General features: G+C 37.9%; 2 protein-coding genes across 2 annotated transcripts in view; both read right to left on the bottom strand.

Annotated features, from left to right (window-relative positions):
- Positions 1–525: 525 nt before the first annotated feature.
- On the bottom strand, positions 526–6,887 carry MSMO1 (methylsterol monooxygenase 1). Its single transcript, XM_057419113.1, has 5 exons — positions 6,578–6,887; positions 5,465–5,613; positions 4,461–4,587; positions 2,466–2,620; positions 526–992 (listed from the first exon to the last, which is right to left on the bottom strand). Exons 1-5 carry the CDS (start codon positions 6,830–6,832, stop codon positions 785–787), a joined length of 894 nt encoding a protein of 297 aa, XP_057275096.1. The 5' UTR covers positions 6,833–6,887; the 3' UTR covers positions 526–784.
- A 2,927-nt stretch (positions 6,888–9,814) lies between these two features.
- KLHL2 (kelch like family member 2) overlaps positions 9,815–26,273 on the bottom strand; it is a 60,405-nt gene continuing 43,946 nt past the window's right edge. The window contains exons 6-15 of the mRNA XM_057419028.1: positions 23,719–23,828; positions 22,147–22,263; positions 20,961–21,110; positions 19,954–20,071; positions 19,099–19,296; positions 18,223–18,324; positions 17,166–17,294; positions 11,888–12,028; positions 11,579–11,722; positions 9,815–10,926 (exon numbers count right to left, since the gene is read on the bottom strand). Of these exons, the coding sequence (XP_057275011.1) occupies positions 10,898–10,926; positions 11,579–11,722; positions 11,888–12,028; positions 17,166–17,294; positions 18,223–18,324; positions 19,099–19,296; positions 19,954–20,071; positions 20,961–21,110; positions 22,147–22,263; positions 23,719–23,828 (1,238 nt within the window). The 3' untranslated portion in view covers positions 9,815–10,897. The remainder of the gene's footprint in view (positions 10,927–11,578; positions 11,723–11,887; positions 12,029–17,165; positions 17,295–18,222; positions 18,325–19,098; positions 19,297–19,953; positions 20,072–20,960; positions 21,111–22,146; positions 22,264–23,718; positions 23,829–26,273) is intronic.

The raw sequence follows: 26,273 nt of genomic DNA, 5'->3' as shown, positions 1-26,273 counted from the left end.
AGTCACAAGTGCAAATATAGCAACAAGTCAGTCCAGCAAATTACAACACATAGAGAAGAATGTAATGTAAATGCTAAGTACACTGACAGACCAACTTCAAAAGAGCAGCAAAAAACCAGTTTCTTCAAATAAGAACTTCTATTCTTTTTACTTAGAATCTAAAATAACATAATAATCTAGATCAGGAATGTCTCTGCTAATTCATGTTTAGCCACATATTCTGTTATTAACAGGTTGCATTATCCAGTGTGCAAAAGGCCTGTCCAAGCTTCCTATTAACAGACATTTTGGTTTTAAGCAACTTTTACCCAATATTTAAATAATACAGTGCTGATACTAGTTAATATGTTCTGCTATTTGATATTACAAATTTAAGAATATATATTTAAAAAACTAAGTCCAATTTCAGTGTTCCTATACAATAAAACTAAGTCCAATTTCAGTGTTCCTATACAATTCTACCTTGATCCAAAGTGGGCAACATTAAAGATAAAATTGAATTTATCTTTTTAAAAAATAAAAATAATAATTAAAAAAAAGGATAGACACAAGTCTTCTCAGATTTTTGCATCATCTTTAGATCTGTAGTTAAAATATATGCAGTACTTGCGTATAAAATAGAAAGCATTCCATTAGGAAGATACTGCAGTGTAATTAGCCATTTTTCCCTACCACTTAGTAGCCAAGGAACAAGATTTATGCTTAACACCCAATCACTATTTTGCTTTACAGAAAAGCAAAAGTTGACTACCAGTATTAGCATCAGAGTTTTTACACTGGAAATTTAGTTAACCTTCTTCTTTGTTATGAGTTGTTGCTTCTTTTCTTTTTCTTTATAGGCAATGAATTGAGAGTCTGTACCAAAGATTCTGTCCCACCACGTGAAGGTTGAAGCGTAATTGCCAATGAAGTTCATGTGATGGAAGTCATGAAAACGGGCCCCAGCATAGAAAGGTATCAAATGAAGAGGGTTCAGTGGAACATCGTAGCCACTACAGCAGAGAAAAAAGCAAATATAGTAAGGATTTTTTCCAGACATAAACGACAAAATAGAGACACTAACTTTTGATTTTTATGAAATAAAGAATCCTCTGGTATTGTAAGGCTTTGAGGTATTCATTGAAATACTAGCTTAATATGAAACCAAAATCCCTCCTAGCCTAGCCAAATGCTTCTGTCAACTATCCCGAAGTGGCTTTGGCACTCGTTGACCTTTTCAGCTCAGTTTACTACACAGTACAAAAACATTTAAGCAAGTCACCAAAAATAAATAACTAACTAAAATCACAGCTTTAACTGATTCAATTGCGTGATGTTAGGGAGGAGGAACAAGAAATTACACTATCTTTTAGTAACAAGCTATGAACATCAGCTCAGGTGCTCATGAAACAGTATCTCAAATCAACTACAGTTGTATTTCTACTCTTATTTTCAGCTTACTGCAAGTTCTTCAAATGTTTAACATTCAAAATGTGTGATTAAGATAATATTAAAATCAGAACATTTTGCTTTAGGATTTCAACTCTTTAGCTTAATAGTACTGGAAAGCATCTTACCACCACCTAGTGGGGAAAGCACAAGGTAGTTTGTTATAAATATCTCATGTGGACCACAAACTAAAATAGTAATTATCAAAGGAGATTCATATTTTGCATCAATTACTTTATGATATGTCACAACATACACTTCTCAGTCTGCAAGCAATATGTAACTAAGCCAGCAATGATTTGTACAGTGATTTTGTTCCACTAGAGCACTTAACACTCAGCTTACAAAAAGACACTATACGCTTATAATACATAAATTTACAGATACAAGGTCAAGCATAATACTAGGCATTTCAAAAATTAACTCTTACTGTCCTCATCCTCTTGAGCATAGGAAGGAAAATCTCGTTCATTTGCAGGTGAACTCAACTGAGCCTACTGAGATTTGCACTAGCATTTTGGATCCAAATTTGAAGGAAGTCAGTTTTACAATAGAGAGAAGAGTCTTGCCCTTTGTATCTTCAATAAAAGCAATTTATATATTTATTTTAGAGACAGTCAGTGGTTGTATAGTCTGAATTTTCTTTTCTGGGAAAAATGTCTGACAAAGCATTAAATGGAAAGAACTCTTGACTGGAATTTCACTTTTTGCAATTGATTTTCAGTGTTCTAATATGTGTAAGATCACTTGTATACCAAACATCAAGAGCCAGACATCCTAAAGCACCTAGCTTCTGAAACCCTCCTTGAGGTGCTCTAGCTGACAGTCTACACTCTCTTAATTAGCAAGGCTTATTACTAATACTACCTCAAAACATAAACCAGTGGTAGGTGTGCAGTTTACGTCATTCTCTGTAAGATGCATAAAAGCACATCAGTGCAAAATAAATAGTAAATGTCAGTGAAACAGACAGGTAAGTTTGAGACAGACTCAGGGAGAGAGAAAAAGTAATGATGAGAAAGTAATGAAGATTTCACCTGTGTACATCAATGGTTTCCATCAAGCGACAGATTACCCATGCCCACAGAAGAATCACATGGTTACAGAAAACAACAATTCCAATAAAAAAGCCAGCTCCAAGGATAAGTGTTTCTAGAGGATGTGCGTATTCTGCTTGCATTCCAAATGGAGACTAGAAAGAGATAACAGGGAAACAGTCACCGTTTTCAATCTTATATAGCTCCAAATCAGAATCACCATTCTGTGGTACTCTCCCCTTCCCATTACCCCACAAGACTACAATAGGACAAATAGAATGATGTTATAGGCAATAGTACTGATTGAGCAAGGGCCCTAACACAGGTGTTAAGCTCCCTGTTGGGAAAACAGAAAAAAGTATTCCAAGCTCATGAGGATTATCATTCCATTAGCAATTCCAAACACTTCACTACTAATTGAAAAGTTTGAAACTTTTATTTAGGCTTACCACTACCCCAGACCAAAGCATTATTTCAGGAATATGAAAGTATTTGGCAAGCTCCTATCAGCCTTGGTATGCATCCAGTCTCAGAAGAAAGAAGGAAGCCAAAATATTCTCAGAATCAGGATTCACTTGGAAATTTATTTTAAAAATAAAAAACTCAAAAACCCCTCATCTTTGATGATATTTTAAAATACTGTTCAAATGCTATTTTGAGATTGAAATAAGATATTCTTTCCTACACTCACACCAGTCATTCCTACATCTAGTTTACCAAAAAATGACATTCCACAGAGAGTTTTCAAAAGTAGTATAAAAAGAACAGCTTAAAAAAATTTAACCTAATGCTGAAGGTTCTAAGTTTGATTATTAGGAAATTATTTCTGTTATACAGAAAAAATATTTGGCATAAGGGCAATTTTTAAAATCATCACTTTTTACTACCAGGTAAAGTCTTCAGTGAAACACCCATTAGACTAGAGATCACTTATGTGTGAACTGCTAAGCACTCTCAAGAATAACATATAAAAGCTATTCCTGCTGGAGACCTGAGTGGCTGCCAAAAGCAAGAGGAAAACAGCAGCTGCTGCTGCAGGTGTACACAGATCTGAACACATTAGTCAATACCAAGCCTCTCTACTATTTGCAGCCCATATAAACCATCTGTGACACAGTAGCTTGCAGTTCTCCTTAGGCACACTATAGGTTATACACTGAAACACAGCAGTGCACAAACATAATAGCACTGACTTCTGTGACTCAGAGACAGTGCCATCTAAACACAGTTATACCAACCGTAAGCAAGTAGGTAAGCTACACCAACTGTTAAGGTGTAAGCACTGCTGCACCCTGCCTGGCTCAGAACAGTGCCATCACCAGCCAAGCATGGCTCATTACCTTGTGCTCAATGCAGAACCATCCCAAGTCTCTCTGTACTACACTGTGCTCTCAATGCATTATGACGCAACTGGCTATACTGCTTCCAGAAGCCCACATCCAAAGTTATAATCCTTCCCTGAATCAAGTATGCCACATATATGATGAACACAGAAGGCCATGCAGGAGCCACCTGGCTGGATTGTGTTCTGGGGATTAGTATGCTTTTCATAACATAATAGGTGGTGGAGAGCTAACAAACAATCAAAACCAGAAACCTACCACTTCCCCTCCCCTAGCAATGAGACATATAAATACACTTTTAAAAACCTGACCCAACAGATAAGATCAAACTTTAGCAAGAACGCAATCTTTCATTCCCATTAAAAGAAACAGAATCACAGGAGGTGTTTCAGAAACAGGATGATCAGGCACTGGAACAGGCTTCCACAGGAAGTGGTGGAACCACCATCCCTGGAAGCATTCAGAAACCATTCAGACGGCCCAGTGACATGGTTTTGTGGTGGACTTGGCAGGACTGGGGGAAACTTGATGACCTTAAAGGTCTTTTCTAACCTAGATGATTCCATGATTCTTTGAAAAAAGACTTTCAAATAAGTTGTATAAAACTGCATATACTAAAAAATATTAAAAAAAAAAATCAAGGAGTACATACAACAAACTCATGGTGAACCTTATGGATATATTTGTATATTCTCTTGTGATGCAGCAATCTATGCAGGAAATAGTGCCAGGCATCCTCAATCACCGCACATCCAAAACACTGGCCAACCAGGACATACCTTTAAAAAGCAGAAGAGATATTAGTTATAGAATACACTAGCAGATGCATAATCTTGAAAGAGAAAATAATTTTTATGCTAGTAAGGGTGGGAAATGTTTATGGCTATTACTGACTGACATTGACATTACCTTTTTAACATACTGGAAGTATTAATTACTATATAGAAGAGCTATTGAGCTTATCAGCTCATATGTTTATATGTTCATATGCAAAGTGAGTTAGCATGCAATACAACAGCCTGTCATTCCAACGTTAAACACACCATCTATAGAGAACATCCATAGAATGCAAGACCTAAATATAAACATATACAGCTGCATCAGCTATCAAACCAGATAGAAAATAGCTTTCCAAGAAAGATGACCTTCTGTTGTAAAAAACTGCTATTGTCAGAACACTGACATACTTTAAAACAAAACTGTATTAGTTCTAAGTGCACCTCCTCCCCCTGTATGTCAGTTTAGTGAAAAGAAGTAGAAGAATGTGAACAAGGTGGTACCTCCTTTCTTTCGACAAACACCTTGCTGCTATGGTATAAAACAGGGCAGAAGGAAGAAACAGGAAAAATAAAAAAAATCTGGATAACACCCCCCCCACAATGTCCAATATGTAACCCATGCCATCATGAATCTTGCACTGCTCCCATAAATTCCTTCTAATATCCCTTCTTCTGAGTATCAGAACAATTTGGGGCCATTAAAAAGATAGATCTAGAAAGTTCTAATAGCAGTTAAGCATCAACAAAAGCAAGATCAACAAATGTAGTTTACATCATCAAAAGTCATTGTGCATTAGATTTGATGACACTATCTGTTAAATATTCTGCCCCCAACTACATGCAACTCAGTATCAACACATGAGAAAAATGTGCCTACCATCTAGGCATCTCTTCCCATCCATATGGAATGTCAAAATACTCCGTGAAGTAATAGGTGCCACAAATCAGAGGAAGTTGAATGAAAAAGTGATTGAAGAGGAGTGTTTTGAAACACTTCCACTGTTTTTCCCACGTTTCTGGTTTATCCTAAGAAGAAGCAGAAAGAAACAGTTACGTTACATATTTCTACGGCAGGTAACTGAGATGCTGCAAAAATTACTTTGGAGGCAGTTTCATTTCCCCTTGGAAGACAGATAGCAGGTCCTTCAATAATACAAATCAACTCAGGCAATACAAATTACATAGTATTAGATTCAGTTTCATCAAAACCTCTTGTTTTTCTAAGCTAGCTTTCCATAAAACTTAAAGCCTCCTTAACAGAGGTTGGCTGTCTTTGCCTGCTGCCCCAAATTATTCTTGTTATTCCAGTGTTTGCCATTAGCAGGAACATTTGACATTCAACATTTTAACACAAATCGAAGTTTTTGTTCTTCACGCCACAGAATGTACTTCCCATAGCTAAAATAACACAAAGAGAAACTGAAGACGGAAGCTTGTGAAGAAATAAGTTGTCTTGAAAACACCCAGTTTTTGCAGAGAGACATTTCATCAATCCCTCTAATAATACCAGTTCCTGAAATTACTAGTTTCCAATTCATATTACAATGAACTGGGGGAAAACTAATCATCTTTAGATACTGGATGTGCCTACAGGTACTTTGAAAGAAACACCTGCTAGTAAGTAAGCACACCACATACTTCTTTTATAATACTAAGCCAGACCTCTACCACCAGATGCTATGGTTTTATTACACCTTCCTGTATATACCTTTGCTGTCAGATTGACCCTTTTCTCCATATACCACCGTGGTGGAAAGGATATCCTCCCTCAAAAAAGAAACAAACAAAACAAAACCTCGTTTCCTTCCCCAAAAACCACTTGTCTTTCTCCTCATACATATAGCAGTTTTTCTCTGCCACTTCCAGGGCGTCCGTGTGACAGAGAAAATGGGGTCATATAAACTGGAAACTATGAAACTGCAGTTATATTTTCTACCTTACACATTCAAAAAAAATATCAGGAAATGTGTGTTGCACAACTTTTTCTTACCTGCTGGATTTTGTACTTTTGCATGTATGGTATGAACTGAAAGACAAACCCAGGTACACAGAGCAAGAAGTACGAAACTTCATGAACTAGAAGCGATCCCCAGGTTGCAATCTGGAACTTTGTGTAGTTATCCAGCATGTAATTCCAGGCATTTTTAAATGGCTGCTGCAGGGGATTGTCAGGCAAGAAAGAGTCTATATATTCCACTGCCAGATAAGCAGAGTTCAAAACGTTAACGCTGTCGTTCACTGCCATCGTTCAAATATCAAGCATCACAATTACCGCTCTTCTGCAGTTGTCTGTAAGTAACCTGAAAATCTAAGAAACAATTGAATAAGCAGGAGTTAGTTTTCAGTAAAACAAAACAGAACATTACCTACCTTAGTTGTTGCCTAGTTTTAAAGTAAAAACAGGAAAGGAAAAGGAAAGGAAGGGAATCAGCTCTCAAGTTTTGGCATTACATCAAGGGAGCAAGAGGATAAATAAATGTTAATTATTACCCAATTTTATACCAAGTTTTCTGCAAGATAGTTGTATTCTCCACAAAAAGGTTCAAAACAGATTTAGACATTAATTGTCGTGTCTTGATTACCCAGCCTAATTCTTCTTGTAGCTGTGAGCCAGAACCCATGGAAAATATATCAACCCAGCAGACTACCTTTAAACAGCAGCAGGACTGAGATAATCAGCCTTTTGTAACTAATGGAGATTTCATCACAGCTCCCAAAAGCATAGAGGCAGCATTCCTGCAGGTGCTCTGAACTTTCGCCACTTGAACAGAGTAGGTCCCTTCTTGGTTTGGGTTGAAAAGGACCTTTAACAACAATCTAGTTCAAACCGTCTGCCATGGGACAGACAGCCAACCTCTTAGACCAGCTTGGTCCAAGCCCTGGTACAACCCGGCCTTGAACACTGCCAGGGATGTGGCAGTCACAGCTTCTCTGGACACCCTATTCCAGTGCCTCACCACCCACACAGTGAAGAATTTCTTCGTAAGAACTAATCTAAATCTACTTTCTTCAAGTTCAAAGCCACTACCCCTTGTCTTGTCATTACAGGCCTTCGCAAAAAGTCTTTCTCCATCTTTCTTACAAGTCCTTTATATACTAAGCCTTCTTTTCCCTGTCCTGAACAATCCCAACCCTCTCTGCGGGCAATGTGCCCTCTGCTCATTTTCGTGGGCCTCCTCTGCACCCCCTCTAACACACCCATCTTTCACTCTAGAACACGTGTGCAATTCATAGGCCAGAGGATGCCAGTTAGCCCTCAGTTGATATGTTCAGACTAGGTCCAACACAAAGCGTTCGCCAAGCTTGGTATCCAACAACAGTAGTTACCATTTTTCTTTCTTAGCAAAAGCATAAAGATGCTACTGTTTTTTAAAAGCAGATCACAGAATAGCTTAGGTTAGAAAGGACCTTAAGATAATCTAATTCCAACCCCCATGCCATGGGCAGGGATGCCTTCCACTAGACCAGGTTGGTCAAAGCCCTGTCCAACCTGGCCTTGAACACTGCTAGGGATGGGGCAGCCACAGCTTCTCTGGGCAGCCTGTGCCAGTGCCTCACCACCCTCACAGTAAAGAATTTCTTCCTTATATCCACCCTAAATTTCATTATCACTTAACCTAATCTTAGATATCATTTTATTAATGTAAACATATCATAGCAAATGCTAGGGAGGCTTACCACCCAAGCTCCCAACCCGACAGGCACACCGGACTACTCACCCTCCCGAGAAGCACGGGCTAGCCGAGGTGCCAGAGGCCAGCCTGTGCCTAGGTCGGGCTCCTCCACCCCGTCTAGCCGAACAAGGGCCCTCCGAGGAAGCGGAGGCCGCGGTATACGCACGCCGCCGGTGGGCAGCTGGCACAAACCGCTCACCGCGGGACGGCGACTGGGGGGAATGCCCAGGAGAGGCGGCCAGTCACGGCACCCGCGCACTGCCTGCCCTCCACCCAGCGCGGCCCTGCGCAACGCACTTACCAGGATGTGCCCGACCGACCGACAAACCGGGCGCCTGGTCCCCGGCACCCCGGGTCGGGTCGGGTCGGGTCGGGTCAGGCTAGGCTGCGTCTGTCAGGCCCTCCCCCTCGGCGAGGCCCGCGCGCCCCTCACCTCAGCAGGGTAGCAGCGGCAGCGCCCGTCGCACGGACAACAACAGCCAGGACCGCCGGCTCTTCAAGTGCGCCCTCCCATTGGCCGTGCAGAAACTCCCGGCGCGGCGCCCATTGGCTGGCTGCATGCGGCGGCGGAGAGTCAGGCGTGAGGAAGGCCGGTCGAAGCTGCGGCTCCTGCGTACCGATTGGCTGAAGGGGTGGAGTGAGGATAGTGAGACCTCGGCTAGCAGCCAATGATGAGGGAGGGAGGCTGGGTGACGTAAACGACGTGATGAAGCGGAGAGCTATGCTTCAGGTGGGCAGAGGTGGGTGGGGAGGGCGCGGTCCGATCCTTGCTCCGGAGCCTGCTGCCGCTCGCTGCACGTCCGAGCCGGGCGTGGCCGGCTGCGGGAGCTGCCTGGAAACACTGTGGCAAAGGAGGAGGAGAAGGGGAGTCGGGTCGCAGACCAAGGGGCGGGGGCGGCCGGGGCGATGGAAGCGTCCGTTCCCTAGGGGAGACCGCGCAGCCCGTTACCTCCACCCGCGCTGCCATTAGAGCGGTGCCTGCGGGGACGGGCGGCAGCCTGATGCCCTGATGAAGTCAGTAAAAGGGCTGAAATACAAGGGTACAGCGTAAGAGCAATGGACCCTAACCCCATTCACTGATGCTGGTAAATGCAGGTAAAATAACATAAGTACAAATGTACAATGTTTTGTAGTGCAACCCACTACCTCGACCCACAATACATCATACAATATCTCCATCAACATGTAATCATTCATTTAATTCAAGCGTCTGCCCCCACCCCCCCCCAATGTTATTCTCAGCTATTACACTAATGTCACAGCTCTTAAGTTCCAGTGAAACTATATGAGGTGGATGTTACCTTAAACCGATCAAAAACCAAAGCTTTCAGAAAGACCTGCAGCAAACCAGTGATAATTACATAACCAGCTCCTAAACCTTAATAGCTCTTTTCAATTGGCTCACATTGGTTCCTTAGAACATTAGCCTGCCCCTATATCTCTCTCCCCCACCCCTTCCCCCACCTCCCCCCCAAGAATAAATCTCCCTTCACTTCTATCAAGATCTTTTGGTTTGAGACTTGTATTGAGAAACACAAGTTTTAAGCCACCTGTTGGCACTAGGAAACCAATATACAAACTTTTATTTGAAGAAAATCTCAAATATGACAATGACTTTGGTCATGTTAAAAGGAGGCCATCCAAGAACGAATAAAAATGAGCTGCTTTATAAGCATGGCCACGTACAGTATATTCAGATATTAGCTAATAGAAGCTAAGGTTACACGCATAAATAGGCCTTAGTACCATGCAAGTTCGACGCAATTTCATACATTCATTATAAATTTTCAGTTATTTTCATGCCAAATCACCTTTTGGATAAAAAGGTAAGAAAGAATTAACATCTAAATGTGACCAAAATTGAACAGAAAAAAGAAATGAAAAGTACAGACAACATTTTTATTAAAAAGATCTCAAAATTACACCTGTTCAATGTTAATACCATCTCTGATCTCCTTCAGTGGGAATTAGTAGTAGTTAAGCATTGTTACATATCAAAAAATACAACTCTGTTTTACAACATAGTACCGACATATTCAAAGTACTGTGCCAAATTATAAATAGTAAAATCAGGTTTTGAAGAATTCCAATAGAAAGCAAGTTATGCTCACATAAACATATGCACATAGTATAGTTATGTAACAAAAGTCTTATAAAAGGAAACAAATTTACCCCATGCCAGCTTGAATTACTGAGGTGGGATCCAATACTTACTATGAAGACTGACAGTTCATTTCTTTAAATATATTCATTAGTCTCTGGAAAAAATAAGACAAAAATTTACTTTCACCAGAATACACACCATTCTTCACTGACAATCCATTTCTCAGTCGTGACTGACATAAGTCGGTCCTTATGAAAGTGGCCTTTTTTGTTTCTTTTTGAAGATCTTGCAATAAAAAAAATTGTCCACCAGACTTCAAAAATTCAATCAGCTTCTGCACAACTGCAGAATGACCCTACACACTCTACCTAGAGTAATCTTCATTTGTCATCTGTAATGTAGACAGTCACATCTTCCTCTGTGACTCAAGGTGCAGCTACAAGTAGAGAAGTGCTTAGATACTCAGTCACTTCAAATACACTTGTTGAAGACTGCTTCTAGTGCATAATCAAGTTGAAAATCTCTTTACTGATCATAATGGTTTGTCAATAACTGTAACACCTGGAGTGAAGAGAAAAAAAAAAAGGCAGAAATCTTTAGGTAGTATTTTACAAAAATTCAAGAATATGGAAATAAAGTTTTTATATAATACCTTGCAAGTAGCATAAACTGCAGTAGCATCAATGTTGATGTTTTCCCTAATTTTTCTGACAGAATGTTGTCTGAATCAGTACAAAGTTCTCAAAGTTTTTGTGACTTGAAAAAATTTGCCATTACTCAAGTTTAATTTTATCTGTGAAATACATCATTAACATCCACTTAATTCGTTTGAGAAATTGCAATTATTGAGCGAAAAGGTTCCTGAATCAGTTCTTGTTTTCTAAATACCAGATCTTAAAGAACTTCAGAATTGGACCTTTGTAGATTGCAACACAAATATCTTGTTATAAAAAAGGACTGGTCATACCAGAATCGTCTTTCTGACTCACCACTTATGTGCAAAATCCCTATTGAGTACAGTTTAATACCACCTTTTAGATTGTACTGACTAATTATTTGAAGTCATCATTCAAAACATACCCATCAGTTTCTTCACATCTATTCTGGTATCTTATGCTTTACCTTAGGACTTGATTTTGATGCTTTGACAAATTTCTTATGCTAGTAGTTCATACTGCAAGAAGTCAGTTAAAAATATATCTACACACATTACCTGCATAGCTCCTTCCTGTACTCATACAAGATGACACAACTGTCCATTTATCAGTTGTTGGATTATAATATTCCACTGTTGATAAATTACAGGAACCGTCATCTCCTCCAACCACATACAAGAGACCATTTACAGCACAAACACCTAAAAAAAAAGACAGGAAACCAATCTGAAAATTAGCAATTGGCTTGTTCACCCCATAAAAGCATGATTTCTATTCTGACACATCACAAAAGCAGCAGAAATACAGGAATGTGCCATTCATACCAAATGGTATTACTACCATTTTAAGCTACTTGTTGTGTCTACCTGCATTCCTTCTGCACATGTTCATGTCTGAAACCTGCTTCCACGTACTGGCGACGGGGTCAAAGACTTCAACACTTTTTCTTACCAAAGGACCATCATGACCGCCTACCGCATACAATAAATTGTTTAACACACCAACACCTGTGAACATAGGAAAATATTCAAAATTAACCAGAGAACAGTTTGACTGATACAAAGCAAAACCAACAAGTATTACATCTACTAACATGAATCTTTCATCCAGCCAATCTTTCATCCAATCCACCCAACAACATTTGGGTCAGGATGCATTAAAGCAGAGAGACGGTAGCTACATCAAGAAGCTGATAAAATGTCTCACATGCCCATCTACTGTACTGCAGCATACAAAGACCAGAGCTGTTCTGCAACTGAAGATTTAGAAAATCTGGGATGAAACGTGATGTGCAGGAAAATGAGGACTGTTGAAATTTAGGACTAATTAGAAGTGACAGTAAATGAGACAGAGTGCTTGTCCAGCATAACAGAAATCTGACAAGATGACAAAGTGTGAATTTTTAGAAAGTAAAAACTGTTCAGAATGGAGGATAAAAGCTGAATGGATAGACATTATACAACAGGGATGTTTCCACTGAAGTGTTGGAATGCCATGTAAACATATATATGAAATAAAAGTAAACAAGAGTGTGCACCTTCCTCCTCCAGGATTTGGAGGAGAATCATAGACTAGTTAGTGTTGGAAAGCACCTTAAGATCATCTGGCTCCAAACCCCCCATCATGAGCAGGGATGCCTCAATCTAGACTGTGTCACCCAAGGCTCTGTCCAGCCTGGCCTTGAACACTGCCAGGGATGGAGCATTCACAACTTCCTTGGGCAACCCATTCCAGTGCCTTACGACCCTCACAGTAAAGAACTTCTTCCTTATACTGAACCTGAACTTTCTGTTTAAGTTTAAATCCACTACCCCTTGTCCTATCAACTACAGTCCCTAATGAAGAGTCCCTCCCCAGCATCCTTGTAGGCCCCTTCAGATACTGGAAGGCTGCTATGAGGTCTCCACGCAGCCTTCTCTTCTCCAGGCTGAACAGCCCCAACTTTCTCAGCCTGTCTTCATACAGGAGGTGCTCCAGCCCCCTGATCATCCTCGTGGCCCTCCTCTGGACTTGTTCCAACAGTTCCATGTCCTTTTTATGTTGAGGACATCAGAACTGCACACAATACTCCAAGTGAGATCTCACGAGAGCAGAGTAGAGGGGCAGGATCACCTCCTTTGACCTTCTGGTCACATTCTTTTTGATGCAGCCCAGGATATGGTTTTGGCTTTCTGGGCTGACAGTGCACACTGCAGCCAGCTCATGTTCATTTTCTCGCTGACCTACACCCCCAAGTCCTTCTCCGCAGGGCTGCTCTGAATCTCTTCTCTGCCCAACCTGTAGCTGTGCCTGGGATTGCCCGACCCAGGTGCAGGACCTTGCACTTTGCATTGCTGAACTTCATGAGGTTGGCATTGGCTCACCTCTCAAGTGTGTCAAGGTCCCTCTAGATGGCATCCCTTCCCTCCAGCATGTCAACTGAACCACATAACCAAACACCAAGCTTCAGTTATCAAAATATCCAGAAGGATATTATAGGGTTTCCTTTACTTTACAAAAAGTTTATCCATCTATAAGCTTCGGATGAAGGAATAAATAAAGCTAGTCTATATCTAGTTGCTATTTAGGCTTCACATATTGAAAGGATGGTAATAAGGAAAGCAGAAAGGAAGGCCTGTTGTTCATTCTTCACTTTATAATGCAGTATTAGAACCCAACATACCAGATTTCAGAAACGTAGGTGTTTTTCTGCATTAAAACTTGTGAGCGATGGACCATAAATACAACTGAAAAACACTTCTATGTAAGTACATTGGGAAATCTAATATATGTCACATTTAAGATTATGAAACTCAAAGCTAAGATACAGATTTGTGAATATAGTCTTTAAATGGCTCCATGGGAAGAGCACAGCTTACAATCTTTATTAAAGGGAAACAGCAAATATGAATGAAAAAGATTAGTTAAGTCCTTCAGAGTGAAAAAAACCCCAGCCAAGCTGGGTTAAAAAAGAGAACCCTGAGACCTTGACAGCCAGCTGAAATATCTTTGACAACATATCAGTTATTTGTATGTAAGAGCCATTCTTATAGAGGGTGAGAGACAACTCCTGCTGAAATAACTACATTTGCTTATTAAAAAGACAGATTTTAATAATGAAAGGAAGAGGGGAAGGAAACATGGAAGAGTTAATTGGTACTGTAGATCTGAAAAATAGCTTCTTAATAGGACACTGTTTTATAAATCATGCTATCTAATGCTTTATCAGTGATATTCACTACTAACATTTCCCCATATCCTTTCCAGTTAATTTAATTCCTCTTTTGTTACTATTAATTCTAGCTATCATGTCACAGTATAGTGTGACAGCTTTTCTTTCTCCCACTCTGATCACACTTTATTAGACAGGATAATATAATATTCATCTTTTGTGGAATTAAACATTACAGAGCTAGAAGGAGGGCTAAGATTTTTAATTTAAAAATGTGATGTGATATTCATCCTCCACCCAGGTTTTCTGTATAGTTACCGACCTTCCTATTCAGTGCGTAGGTTTTCCCTCTGCCATACTGCCATTTTTTCTTTAGCTCCTTATTTTTAATAATGTCCTCAGTTCCTCTTTGGTGCTTCCTTTTCCCTTAATCCCACACCCAGTTTCCAAGTCCTACCTTATTTTTTGCTCTTTCCATCTATATCCTCTTGTTGCCATCTTCTGAGTTCTCCTTTCTTTGTTATTTTTCTTTCCTGCCCATTTTTCAGGACCCTGCCTTTATCTCTTATCCCCCCCCCCCCCCAAATGGCCTATATCTGGGTCTGAAGTTCCTCATCCCAATATATTGCTGGGATCAGATCTGTCCCCATATTGATCAACTAAGAAGCAATTGATAGTAAAGAAAAGTAACTGAGGGTAAACCTCTGAAGTTGCTTTTGAATGAAGCTGAAGCAGTAGGCACAGAAGAGACAGGCTAAAGTTCTTTGATATGACCAGAGATCCAAAGGTTTAATACAGGAACAAAATTCTCTTTAGTTAACATCCATAACACCACTACCAGGACTGATGGCCAGTTGAAACAATTCTGGTGGTTTTGGACATTTGGCCAGTACAGCCAAGATCAATTAATAGTTGTGATTTCCACATTACCAGCCACTCCTCCCCCACTCACAAATATAATTTTCTATGTATTTAACAGAATGGCACAGAAGAATGTTAATTATTTTACTCAATTATATGAATCTGAAATAACTGACTACATTTACTGTTTCTTTTGTTGTTGTTGTAATCAGAGGACAAGGTAAAAGGCAGCAGAGAGCTCAGTAAACAAACACAAGTCCTGAACTCTGTACAACAGGAGGGAGAGGAGGGGCAGAAAGATCCCAGTAGTTAGTGTACCTGAAGGCACTAAATACCAAAGTTGCAGAAGTTAATTCAACTTTCTTTAAAATTTTAAAATACCTAGTGTATAAACAGGCTACAAGCACAAAGACTAAAAACAGACTACTTAAAAAAATGCTGAGATACAATGGGTGTGCGGGCAGATTGCAAAATGAAGCTCTGTCACAACCCATCAACACTATTTGTCTTTATAATACTTGTAATTTGCCCATTTTTATAAATATTTTTCTCCAAACTTGCCAATATTAGATGGGAGTATTTAACAGTACCCTTTCTGCAACTCTGGACAGTTTTTAATCCAGAGTTTACTTTAAAGATGCACAGGCTCAGTAACTAGAAATTTCACAAGAGAACCATGTTTTCTTGAGATACCATGTTATCATGTTTCTTTCATGAGAATCACAGTTTTAGTTTACAAACACAAGCAAAAACATTACTTTTAGCATTAAGAGACATATCAACTTGCTGATTTTTCTAAGTGTATACTGAAAGTATCAGAAACTAAGTATCTTAATTTTAGCAATGACTTTAATATATATTTCTTTTGAAATAATTTGGACATAATTTAAACATCATTTAAACAGATCAAAAACTGTTCAGAGTTTGTAAGAAACAATGGAAGGCAAGATGAAAAGTTGGGATAACTATTAATCATCTACTAAGCATACTAGAAATCCATCCAGTTGTATTTGTAAGAACATCTCTTCCAGTTATGAAGCACATTAATGTGATCACCAGTAGATATTTCAGGAGTGTTGCTAAAAAGCACCATTGAGTACTTGGCAAAAAGGTGACTTAAACAACTAAAAAAATAAAAGTAGAAAACTAATATCATGTAATTTTACTTGAAAAAGTCCATGGCAATGCATCTAGAGAAATAAAACAACTTCTGCGAGTTGAAAAAACCTGAAATAACAAAAGACAAATAGAGGACAGCGAACAGTAAACGAGATTTCAGTCTGTAATATAAATAGATAATGAAAATGCTAAAGTCAGTTTGAAGCTGTGGAAGTATTTCATTAAATAAAACCCAAATATTGCAGGCACTTTTGATGTCTTTAAAGAGAAAGATACATCCTCAGAATCATAAGAAGGAAAAAAAATCCATAGGAAAAATAAAGAAGGGACTTTTAGGATTATAAATGGATATAAATGGATATACCTTGTCTAAATGATAAGGAAGGGTAACATATAGTAGCTTATACGTATGCAAAAGATGTAAACACCAGGCGATGAGAAGAATTAATGAAGATGAAGCAAAGGGTACATAAATGGAAGTAACAGGACAAAACCAGTAATACAACTTAAGAATGAGCAAGGATAACATTTCCTGTAGTGAACCAGAATGCAGAACAAGTCCTTCAAAGGGGTGGAAATCTATTCACAGTTCACATATGTAGTCAATCTGAAAATGCTATTAGAAAAATCAGCCGTACACTGGTAAAGAGACATTTTTGAAGAAATGGCATTTTTTCATCCTGACCATGTAGATTTTGATACTTCAGTATTTAGGTGACATTAAATTGATTGTCACTATCCATGCATATTAGTGTGTATGTTAAAAACATCAGAAGTTACGGGAAAAGGAAGAATATGAAAAGTATGAAAAAGGAAGGAAAGATATTTACTATTAACAGACTGAATCTTAGGCTATAGGACAGTTTTGTATTTATAACGTGCAATATATCAGCCATTCGAGACTAACATATTCCATTAAACTCAGACTTTACCTTACCTTAGATATTTTTAGATACATTTGAAAACCACAAATGTTTCATTTTTACAAGGATAGCTGATTCTTGTCCACTCACCTGCACCACTCCGTCTAGTGCTCATTTCTGCGACATAACTCCACTCATTTGTATTAGCATCATAGCATTCTACTGAACTAAGGCACTGACGTGACGCCCCATCGTAGCCACCAACAGCATACAGTTTACCTAGAAGGGTAAACAGCAGAAACACACTCCTAATCCACACAGACTGTGTTGGTACAGAGGCTGAAGGGAAGTCATCATTCTCAGAATTAGCTACTAATCAGTCCCTTTTGTCAATCAGTTATTGAGTTTCTATTTCTTATATTGTTCAAGATAGTACACTATAGTTCTTGTCACTCTAAGGATGTAAAAGGCAGTCAGCATCTAACAAGAACAATGTGGGTCAGTTTAAATTGCCTAGCTAAAATACAAAGGTACTTTACCCTGGTTCAAGAACTGTTCAAAAGCCAGCTAATTTAAGTATGTCCAATACTGGAAGCTCACAAATAGACTTCCTAGAAATGTCAAAAATTCAGTTGAAAATTACTTGTACAGTCTGAATTTTCAGATCAGAAACATCAGTGGTTCCTATGCAGTTAAAACAACTAATGCTGTTTTAAGACCCAAGTACTGGTCCACGTCTGCACTGTGCTAGTGACATCCAGGCTATTCACCGCCAAGCTGACTCAAAAGCCAGCAGTTTTCCTGGCACTGTCCTCGAGATCATTGCCAGCATGCAACCAGCAAGGTCAGCCACAGCTAACAGAGTTGTCAGTTGCAGTGCTGCATCACTAGAGACCAATTTATAAGGTCACCACTTCAGTAATCAGGCTCTCTAGCTTTGCTGACATGCATAACTTAGAGTATGCATGCTTAGCCAGCTTTTTCTCAGCTGGCCTCAGACACAGTTGAAGCTCTGAAAACAATTTAAAACATCTATGCTAAGAGCTAGTCAAAACCAAGTAGAACAATTATGTATTGTTCATACCATCTGAATTACAACATTGAGCAAAAACAAATGGAAAGTATGTTTTCAAAAGTGAGTAAAGTCATGAGGGTAAATTATTGCATTCCCCTCCCCCCTTTTTTTTAATATAATTTGTCAACTCACCTCCAACAACACCTACACCAACACTACTTCTTCTTGTGTTCATTGGAGCTACATGAAACCACTCATTAGTCTTTAAGTTGTAAACTTCAACTGATGATAAACCTATGAAAATAATATAACATTATTTTCTCTATAAATCTAGATGCCACAAACTCTCTAAGTTCCAGAGAATTCTTCATATCTGAAAATTCAGATTATTTCATTTTAAGGACTATTACTGTGCAAAAGGCGTAACCTTTAGATAACCAGTTACAGTCAACCCATTCTTGGTGTCTGAAAATGGGGTGTCTGAAAATGGGCAAATTAATAAAAGCTTTTATGGAACTTGGAGAAATTCTTCCCTGGATTTACTTTCTTTTTTCTTTCTTTTTAATTAAGTCACAACGTTCACCCTATATGTGCTTCTGTAATAGTTATTGAGGAACAGGCTCATCTCTGCACAAATGCTTTAATGGATCTGTGAAGAGAATAAAAATTGCATGTCCAAAGCCTTCCCACAGGTCAGAAAAGGCTGTTTATAATCCTTACGCTACCTGAAAATGCAGAAATAAACTTCATATGCAAAGAGGACAAAGGAGCTGTAATTTTTATGCTCACATCTTCCATAAGTTAAGGACTCTGACTATAAAAGGAATACTGAAAGGCAACTTGTCAAAGATTCACTAGTCGTTAAGCCTAAAATCCTAGATGGGAGCAGACCGTCCACTGTTCAGGTAGAAAGATATGATCACTAAAGCACATTCCACACTTCAAGATGCCAAGCTACCTTCATGCTTGGTTTCATCACCGCTACCAGAAAAGAGACATTCAAATTTGATACAATTATATCAAAAGTAGTCAAAGCTAATCAACACTGTATAAAGGCAAATCTAATACCTGTACTCCCATCAAATCCTCCCACAGCATAAAGAAGGCCATTTAATACAGCTGCTCCCAGCGTGCTTCTCCTGTCTTGCATGTTAGCAACACTTGTCCACTGGTCCTTCACTGGATCATAGGAATCTACTGTGCGAACTCTCAGAGAACCATTGAAACCACCAACAGCATAAACCATGCCTCCCATGTACACCATTCCTAGAGCAGGGAAACAGGGAGGAAGCATGAGCATTTTAGTCTCTTTGTCAACTTATTTTATTGTATAGTGTCCTAAGTATGCAGATACTTGATACAATTTACAGTACTCACTAGAGTATCAGGCTTTTGACAGTGTCCTAGCACCACACTTCATTCAGATTAAACACCAGAAGTTCTTACACTTTTTGTTACTAGTAAACTTACACTTCTGAATATCATGCCTGCTGAATTTCTTCTTGCTTAGATATCTCAGCTGCTTTAAGATCACATTTTCACATTTTTAGTAGCTGTCACTTCTTCACATTTTTAATCTCACTTAATCTTCTCATTCTTCATCTCAACATATTTTAATAGTAAAATTATTCATAATGTAAGGCAATAAAATTTAAATTTCATTATCCTTTGTATTTATAGGAGGTAATAAAGCAGTCTGTTCTAGAGATTACAAAATGAAGCACAAATTAAGATCAAGCTATCAAATTTATATTGTTTCAGATTAGCAAATAATTCAGACATTAAGAATGAACACTGAAGTCAAGGCTTAGGCCTTGTCAGGTAAACATCTGAAGTACTGTTCCAAAGAACATACAATGCTTTATACAGGCACCTACATTCTGCAGTATTTCCAACTGCAATGAAAAATTAGGCATCATTTACCTGCTCTACATCTTCTGGAAGGCAATTCAGCCACCTGATGCCAGCGTTCTTCTTTAAAATCATAGCATTCAACACTGCGAATTGCCTTTGGTGCCTGTCCTCCAACTACCATCATCAACTAAAAGAAAGAGAATACTACTTTTTAGTTATTTGCATATATAAAAGCACCTGAAAGATCAAAAAATGTGAAAAAATAAAGAAAGCTTCTATACAAGAAATAATTAAAGGGCTCCTAAATAAGAAATTGGTAGTCTTCCAAGCCAGGCAAAACACGTGCAATACACATGCAATTTGTAATTATTTTGTTCAGAATAAATATCTGAGGTAGAAAAGCAGGAAGCAATTAGAATCTAGGTAAGGCTCCCACGAATGAGGCAGATCCTGCTGTGTCTTCACCTCCGACTCTGACGTCAGGTATGGGAGTTCAGTGCCTGTGATATTCGATGGAATTGTAACTGTCCATCACAGAACAGCCTTATCTGGTTCCCTTGGGAGAAATGTGCTAAATCTCCTGAACAGAATCTCCTATTCCATTGTTGCAGTTGCTATAATAGTACTATGAGAAAACTTCTTTACTCCACTGGTAACAAGATAATATCTAATGTTTGGTTTGTTTTCTTCTAAAATGAATGAAAGTCAATGTTTAGGTAAAAATTGAGTAAAATGTCTCAGCTCGGAAGCTTTAGTCTTTGTTTTGTTGTGATTGTTTTTTTAAAAACAGGCTTATTTTCCCACAGCTGTATATTTCTCTGATGCTGAAGCACATATTGAAAATAGATATATGGGGAGGGAAGGTATTGATAGTGGTGTGTGTAGGTGGGAGACTAAAATACCTGCATCATAACAGCATAAAGCTAATCACTTGTTACATGTTTGTGATAAGTATTTTTGTGATAAATAACTCTGGTATAAATTTTTTTACTGGAACACCCCACGTGACAGTAATGCTCTCATCTTTTGAAGTGGAGTTAGAAGAAATAAGTATATTAGAAAACTAAGGGTCTTACTTTTGGAAGGCTAGCGGGTGTTCTCAATTTTGTTCGAGTGCTTTTCATCAATGCTCGTTGCTCAGTTGGCAGCAAGTGATACTTCATAGCTTCAATGAGGTAATCTTTACAAGCACTGCTGTTCTTAACCAATATTTCTTCTTCAACTCTCTATTAATAGAAGTTTAACAAGGTCTGAGCATGTTATGGAAGTAAAATACAAATCACAATCTGAAGTGTAATAAAGCACTTGTTATATCACACAAATGCAGATTAATCATATTTTTTAGATTGTCATTCAACCAGTTAAACACAAGTTTATGTGATTACAATATGCAGTCCCTAAAAAGAAAAAAAGAAATTGAAAGATGTTGATTCTCAATTAGTAAGGGGACGAAGCAGTGTTACGCAAGGTAAATCAGTTCTCTTACAATCAGGCACATTTCTCAACTTTTCAAATACAGAGAGTACAGAACACTTTAAGGGGGAGATCACTGGAGACTAATTTAACAAACTAGTAAAGCCACCCCTCAACAATAAAAATAAATAAATAAATACAATCAACCCCACACAACAAAACCCAAAACAGAAAAAAATGCCAAAAAAAAAAACAAACCACAAAGTAGAGGAAATTTATATAATAAACCAGAATTTTAAAAATAAATATCTACCAATCTATTACTACACCTACTATCCAATGTTAAGTGAACTCACATTTTCAACCTTAAATACTTGTGCTGACACAAAAATATTCAAAATGAGCTTATAAAATTTCAAAAGATGTATTATATCTGAGCCAGGTAAAGGAATGTTTCCTTTGTCATTAGTTCCTAATCAAATTATACAGTAGATACAATTCAGAAATTGAAAATTCACTTACAAAAACAAATCTTGTGTCAAAGATCATATTACAAATGAAAGCTAACCTGATTTTAGTGAACGAAATAATTTGAATTACTAGTGTGGTATAATAAGTAGTCAACCGAATGGATAAATTACTTATATATGTCATCTTCTATGTGGCAATCCCTCACTTGGTTCTGTGCGTCTGTGTGCACATGCATATGAGGTAGTGGTTGTTTACTTTTACTATCACTAACATACTACACTCCACTGTTTAAATTCCAAATTATCACTCAGGCATTAAAAAAAACTTCAAACAGACAAATTTTCACATGCAGAAGAATTAGTGTTCCTTTTTGCTTACCTGAACTAAATATTCCCGGGACAGCAAAGGCAGCCGCACATGCTCCATCAGGCGTGCCATTAGCTCCTGCCTTACATCTTTGTCATGGTTTACCCACGCTATCACTGCTTCAAATACCTTCCAGAAAACAAACAAATGCAAGTCCCTTGGCTTACAAGTTCATAAGTATGAATATATCAGCATGCCTCCAAAAAGAGCTTTTGCTTATACTAAAATCCTAATGTAAGAAAAGATGACAGCAGTTACAACTCCTATTATTTTCTTATTTATCCACTATAAAATTCCCAAGATGCATTAACCGGTCTCTTTTTATATCACTCCTCTACTGGTGTTTCAAGGCTAGCTGTGCTACATTGACAAAATGCACACAGTAATTTCATTGATACTGAAAATCCAATCAAACTAGGTAAACAAACAACACAGCAACAATGATACTACAATCCTCATACTTTTCTTCTTTTCTTGGAGAATTGACCAGACACATGATCATTCAAACGACTTAGCATCACTGGGTCCTACTAGGAGGAGCGATCCCATGCCTAGTTTCTCCTCGGTTGCACAGCAGCTGATCATACATCTAAAGCATTAAAACCTTAATTATACTCCACAGAAGCAGCACCACATGTATCAAAGTGAGAGATCCTGACCTTCAGGGTATTATGGGGACAGCAACGTGACTTAGCTAGTTGCAGTTTAAACAGATAGTTCCTAGATTCAAAGTTCCAAAAAGGTCTTAATACAAAACACTACCTAGCCATGCAAATCAGTATTCAAACATGCCTTTGAATACAATTTAGCTTCATTTGAACAGAGGTGTTAGTATAACTATATACTCCTTGGAAAAAAAGAAAACCAAGATATTTTAAATTGATCACAACTGAATTCAAAAGGTCAAAAACCATCTATATCTACAATCTGAAAACCATTAGAGGTTCAAAGCGATGCATTGGGCTCACTGAGATCACAGAGTTTCAAAAATGGCTTTAAAAGAGCAAGTTCTTGCTGAAGATAAGCCAACACGTATTTAAACTGAAGTTTGGTTATACTATGCTACCTAGGCATCTCCTTTGCAAACCACATTTGTTCAGTTAGGCTAAACAGCCCACATATACATACAGAGGTTTAATGCATTTGTGGGACTGCTGATGTTAAACTTAGTAGATGGCATACACTTGCTCTTCAGCCTACTATTTTGGAGTTATTTATCCCTTGGTAAACCAAACTCTTATGCATGTGATTCACAGCATGTGTTCTGTTTGTCTTGCTTAAAAAGGAGAAGGCATAGCCATTTAATTTAGTATCCATTTTTTCAAAGAACAAAATGTTAAGTAATTGAATACATTTTTAGGATTTTTAAGAGTTCAGATTAATTTTCAGCATCAGACTGACAACATTTTGGGGGAAAATCCTTAACACTTTCAGGAAAAAAAAATCCTTTAAACAAGAGCAGAATACATGCTTCATTGCACTGAAACAAAGAACACATCCAAACAAGTGTACTAGAGCGGTAAGAACAAGCTCACTCTCTCACTCAAAAGAATAAACCAAATATTGGGATACAGATGTTCTTACCTTCTCTTCTGAGGCAATTGTGAGTTTGTCACTGGATATAAGACTGCACACTTGCTCTACACCAAGATTGAGGTATTCTTCGCTAAGAACGACATCAGAAAAGTGCTGTTCTGTTTGGATAAACAGAAATACTCTAATATACAGTGCAAAGTGTATCCCACAACAAGCATTAAAGCAGCTGAAGAAAAACAGAGGAAAATGATTCAATATTCAAGCTATTTTGTCGTATCTAGAAACAATACCTTAACAATACCTTAACTTAAAATATTTGATATAAAGACTAGTCTCACAAATTGCTTTTATATCTAAAAAATCCTGAAAATAGTGGAAATATTAAAACACATTATACTAGAAGTAGTAATCAGCAATTTAACACTTTCAATATTGCTTCATCTTAGTACTTGCCTTTGACAATTACTTAAATTTACAAATACAGGAAAAAAAAAAAAGATTCTAGAAAAGAACATGCTCTGTATGTGGTTGATAAACATTTTAAACCTGTAATTCAACATGAACAATGGCTGGTTCATTAGACCTAACCAGCAGTGTCAAACAAACAAGTCTGGATACTGTTCGTGTCTCTCAGAGCTTCTCCAAGGTCAGAAAAACATTCCATATCACTATCTCTACAATGTGTAGATTTTTTTTAAATGCCTCAACTTGAAATAAAAGAAACTGATGAAATTTAATGTTTTAGTTGTAGAACCAGACATTTTATTTTAATATAGAGCATGTATCTTTATCAAGTTGTTCAGTTGTCCTCTCCCTTCCTAAAACTGCTCTTTAGGCTCTATCCAGTTGACTGTTATTTTTCCCCTCTTCAGCTATTCTTAACAGAAGTTAGCAGGGACAACTGTTACGTGGGAATTTAAGAATTCACTCAAAATTAGAACAAGTAGAAAAAGGCCATCAAACATATTCAAACTAAAGAACTTTTTAAGCCTTTTTTACCCCTCCACTAGTGCTACTATAGTTAAGACTCCATGCTTGACAAACTGTCTTAAGCTGCTAAAAAAAGCTAAAGAATGCTGAATGCTTCCAGCTCAAGAAGTCTGAATTTTTCAGGTCAACTTTTCAGGGTTAAACAGCTTTTTTGCACTGTACTGAAGACTAGAAAGCATAAAAAGATGAATCTAACACAATATAATTCTGGTCCTTTATGTAGTTCAGCATCCTGTTCCTTGAGACAGGCAGCATAAATTGCTCCAGACAAAAGTCCAAGAATTTATATGAAAAGTATGAGAATAAAACCTCCTCTCATAAAGGTCTCACTATAACCATGAAAGTTTAGAGACTGCTAACCAGAAGGATAATATTTTACCATAGCCACATTTTACTAAACAATGTTTAGTAAGATATAGTCCAGTCCCCTTGAATCCTGTTAAATTCTTGACTTTAATACTTTCTTATAGTAACAATCCTCATTGAACAAAAAGCTCCACATCTAAATTTAACACCCACTTTACCATTAATCAGTTTTCAATTAGTATCCCCATGTTCTAATGCTGAATACGATGACAGGCAAAACTGCAACCTGTCTACTTAAAATCATTCATCATGCTATATTCCTTTTTAGCCTTCATCTCTAAGTACAGTCCTTGCCTTTTCAGTCCCTCATCCTACCAGCCTTTTTAGATAATGCAATCATCATCACTTAAGTTCCTCCAATTCCACAGCATTCTCTTAGATGAGAGGGTTGTATTTTCTGTAGTACTTCAGGCAATAGGAGAGAAAGGATGAAGAAAAATAGCATTGATTTTTGTAACACCACCATTACTTTTCTACTCTTTACAAATCTTTATGTTTGTTTGCTTTTCAGACTACAAATACAGAGTTTCTTAAGCTGAAGTAAAATTTTCTGAGGTGCACTTACTGAAAGAAGTATCTGATGAATTTTACTATTTGTATATGGCAAATAGACATTGAGAAAGGTAATTTGCATTTATTAGTCTTATGATAAACTCCAAATTTCAAGTGACAGCACCACAAAACAGCATGCCCGACTGTACTCAGAAGCCAAGTTAGGAAGCAAGCAAGCAGAAAGGGGATCTCAAGCAAATCTGAGGTTCAGAAGCCTTATTCATCTTCCCTGAAAAAACCTATGCAACAGTGGATCGCATCCAACAGGATACTCTTTGTAAACTAGAAAAACCCAGTTGATTTTATAGATTCATATGTAAAGTCTTGCTTTTTAAGTTGATATAGATTTAAGACATGTTCTAAATAGGAAGGACACAGCCTCTAAACCAGAAAAAAGTTGGGAATTTTCAAAGTAATACAACGAATGTGAGGCTGTCTCCTGTTTTCATGCTATAAATAGAATTGTGAAAGGAAATAAAAATAAAATAGACAGTACTTTAACAAAGCATAAGACTTATTTCACTGGATGTCAGCCTCTGTGCTTAAAGTATAAAAAAAGGCACATGGCCAACAGAAGAAAGAAGAGTGACAAAAAGGAGAAATTAATACAAACTACTCAGTCAACAGCTACAGGCTCAGGTTCTCCAGCAATACCTGGAAACAAATCCTCAGCTGAATGAATTACAATAAAAAGA

Source organism: Pezoporus wallicus, unplaced genomic scaffold (genome assembly GCF_028554395.1).
Source record: "Pezoporus wallicus isolate ANWC-B61680 ecotype Strahan unplaced genomic scaffold, APGP_CSIRO_Pwel_v1 contig_2384, whole genome shotgun sequence".
NCBI lineage: Eukaryota > Metazoa > Chordata > Aves > Psittaciformes > Psittacidae > Pezoporus > Pezoporus wallicus.
Note: the sequence above shows the minus strand (reverse complement) of the source record. Positions and strands in the feature narration are given on the sequence as shown.

What these genes read in the sequence shown, in the direction of transcription:
- MSMO1 (XM_057419113.1), bottom strand. Translation starts at nt 6,832, where the DNA reads ATGGCAGTGAACGACAGCGTTAACGTTTTGAACTCTGCTTATCTGGCA. An exon ending in AAAAGTACAAAATCCAGCAG is followed by an intron (nt 5,614 to 6,577) that starts GTAAGAAAAAGT and finishes GCTTCTTCTTAG; the next exon opens with GATAAACCAGAAACGTGGGA. An exon ending in TGGGAAGAGATGCCTAGATG is followed by an intron (nt 4,588 to 5,464) that starts GTAGGCACATTT and finishes TGCTTTTTAAAG; the next exon opens with GTATGTCCTGGTTGGCCAGT.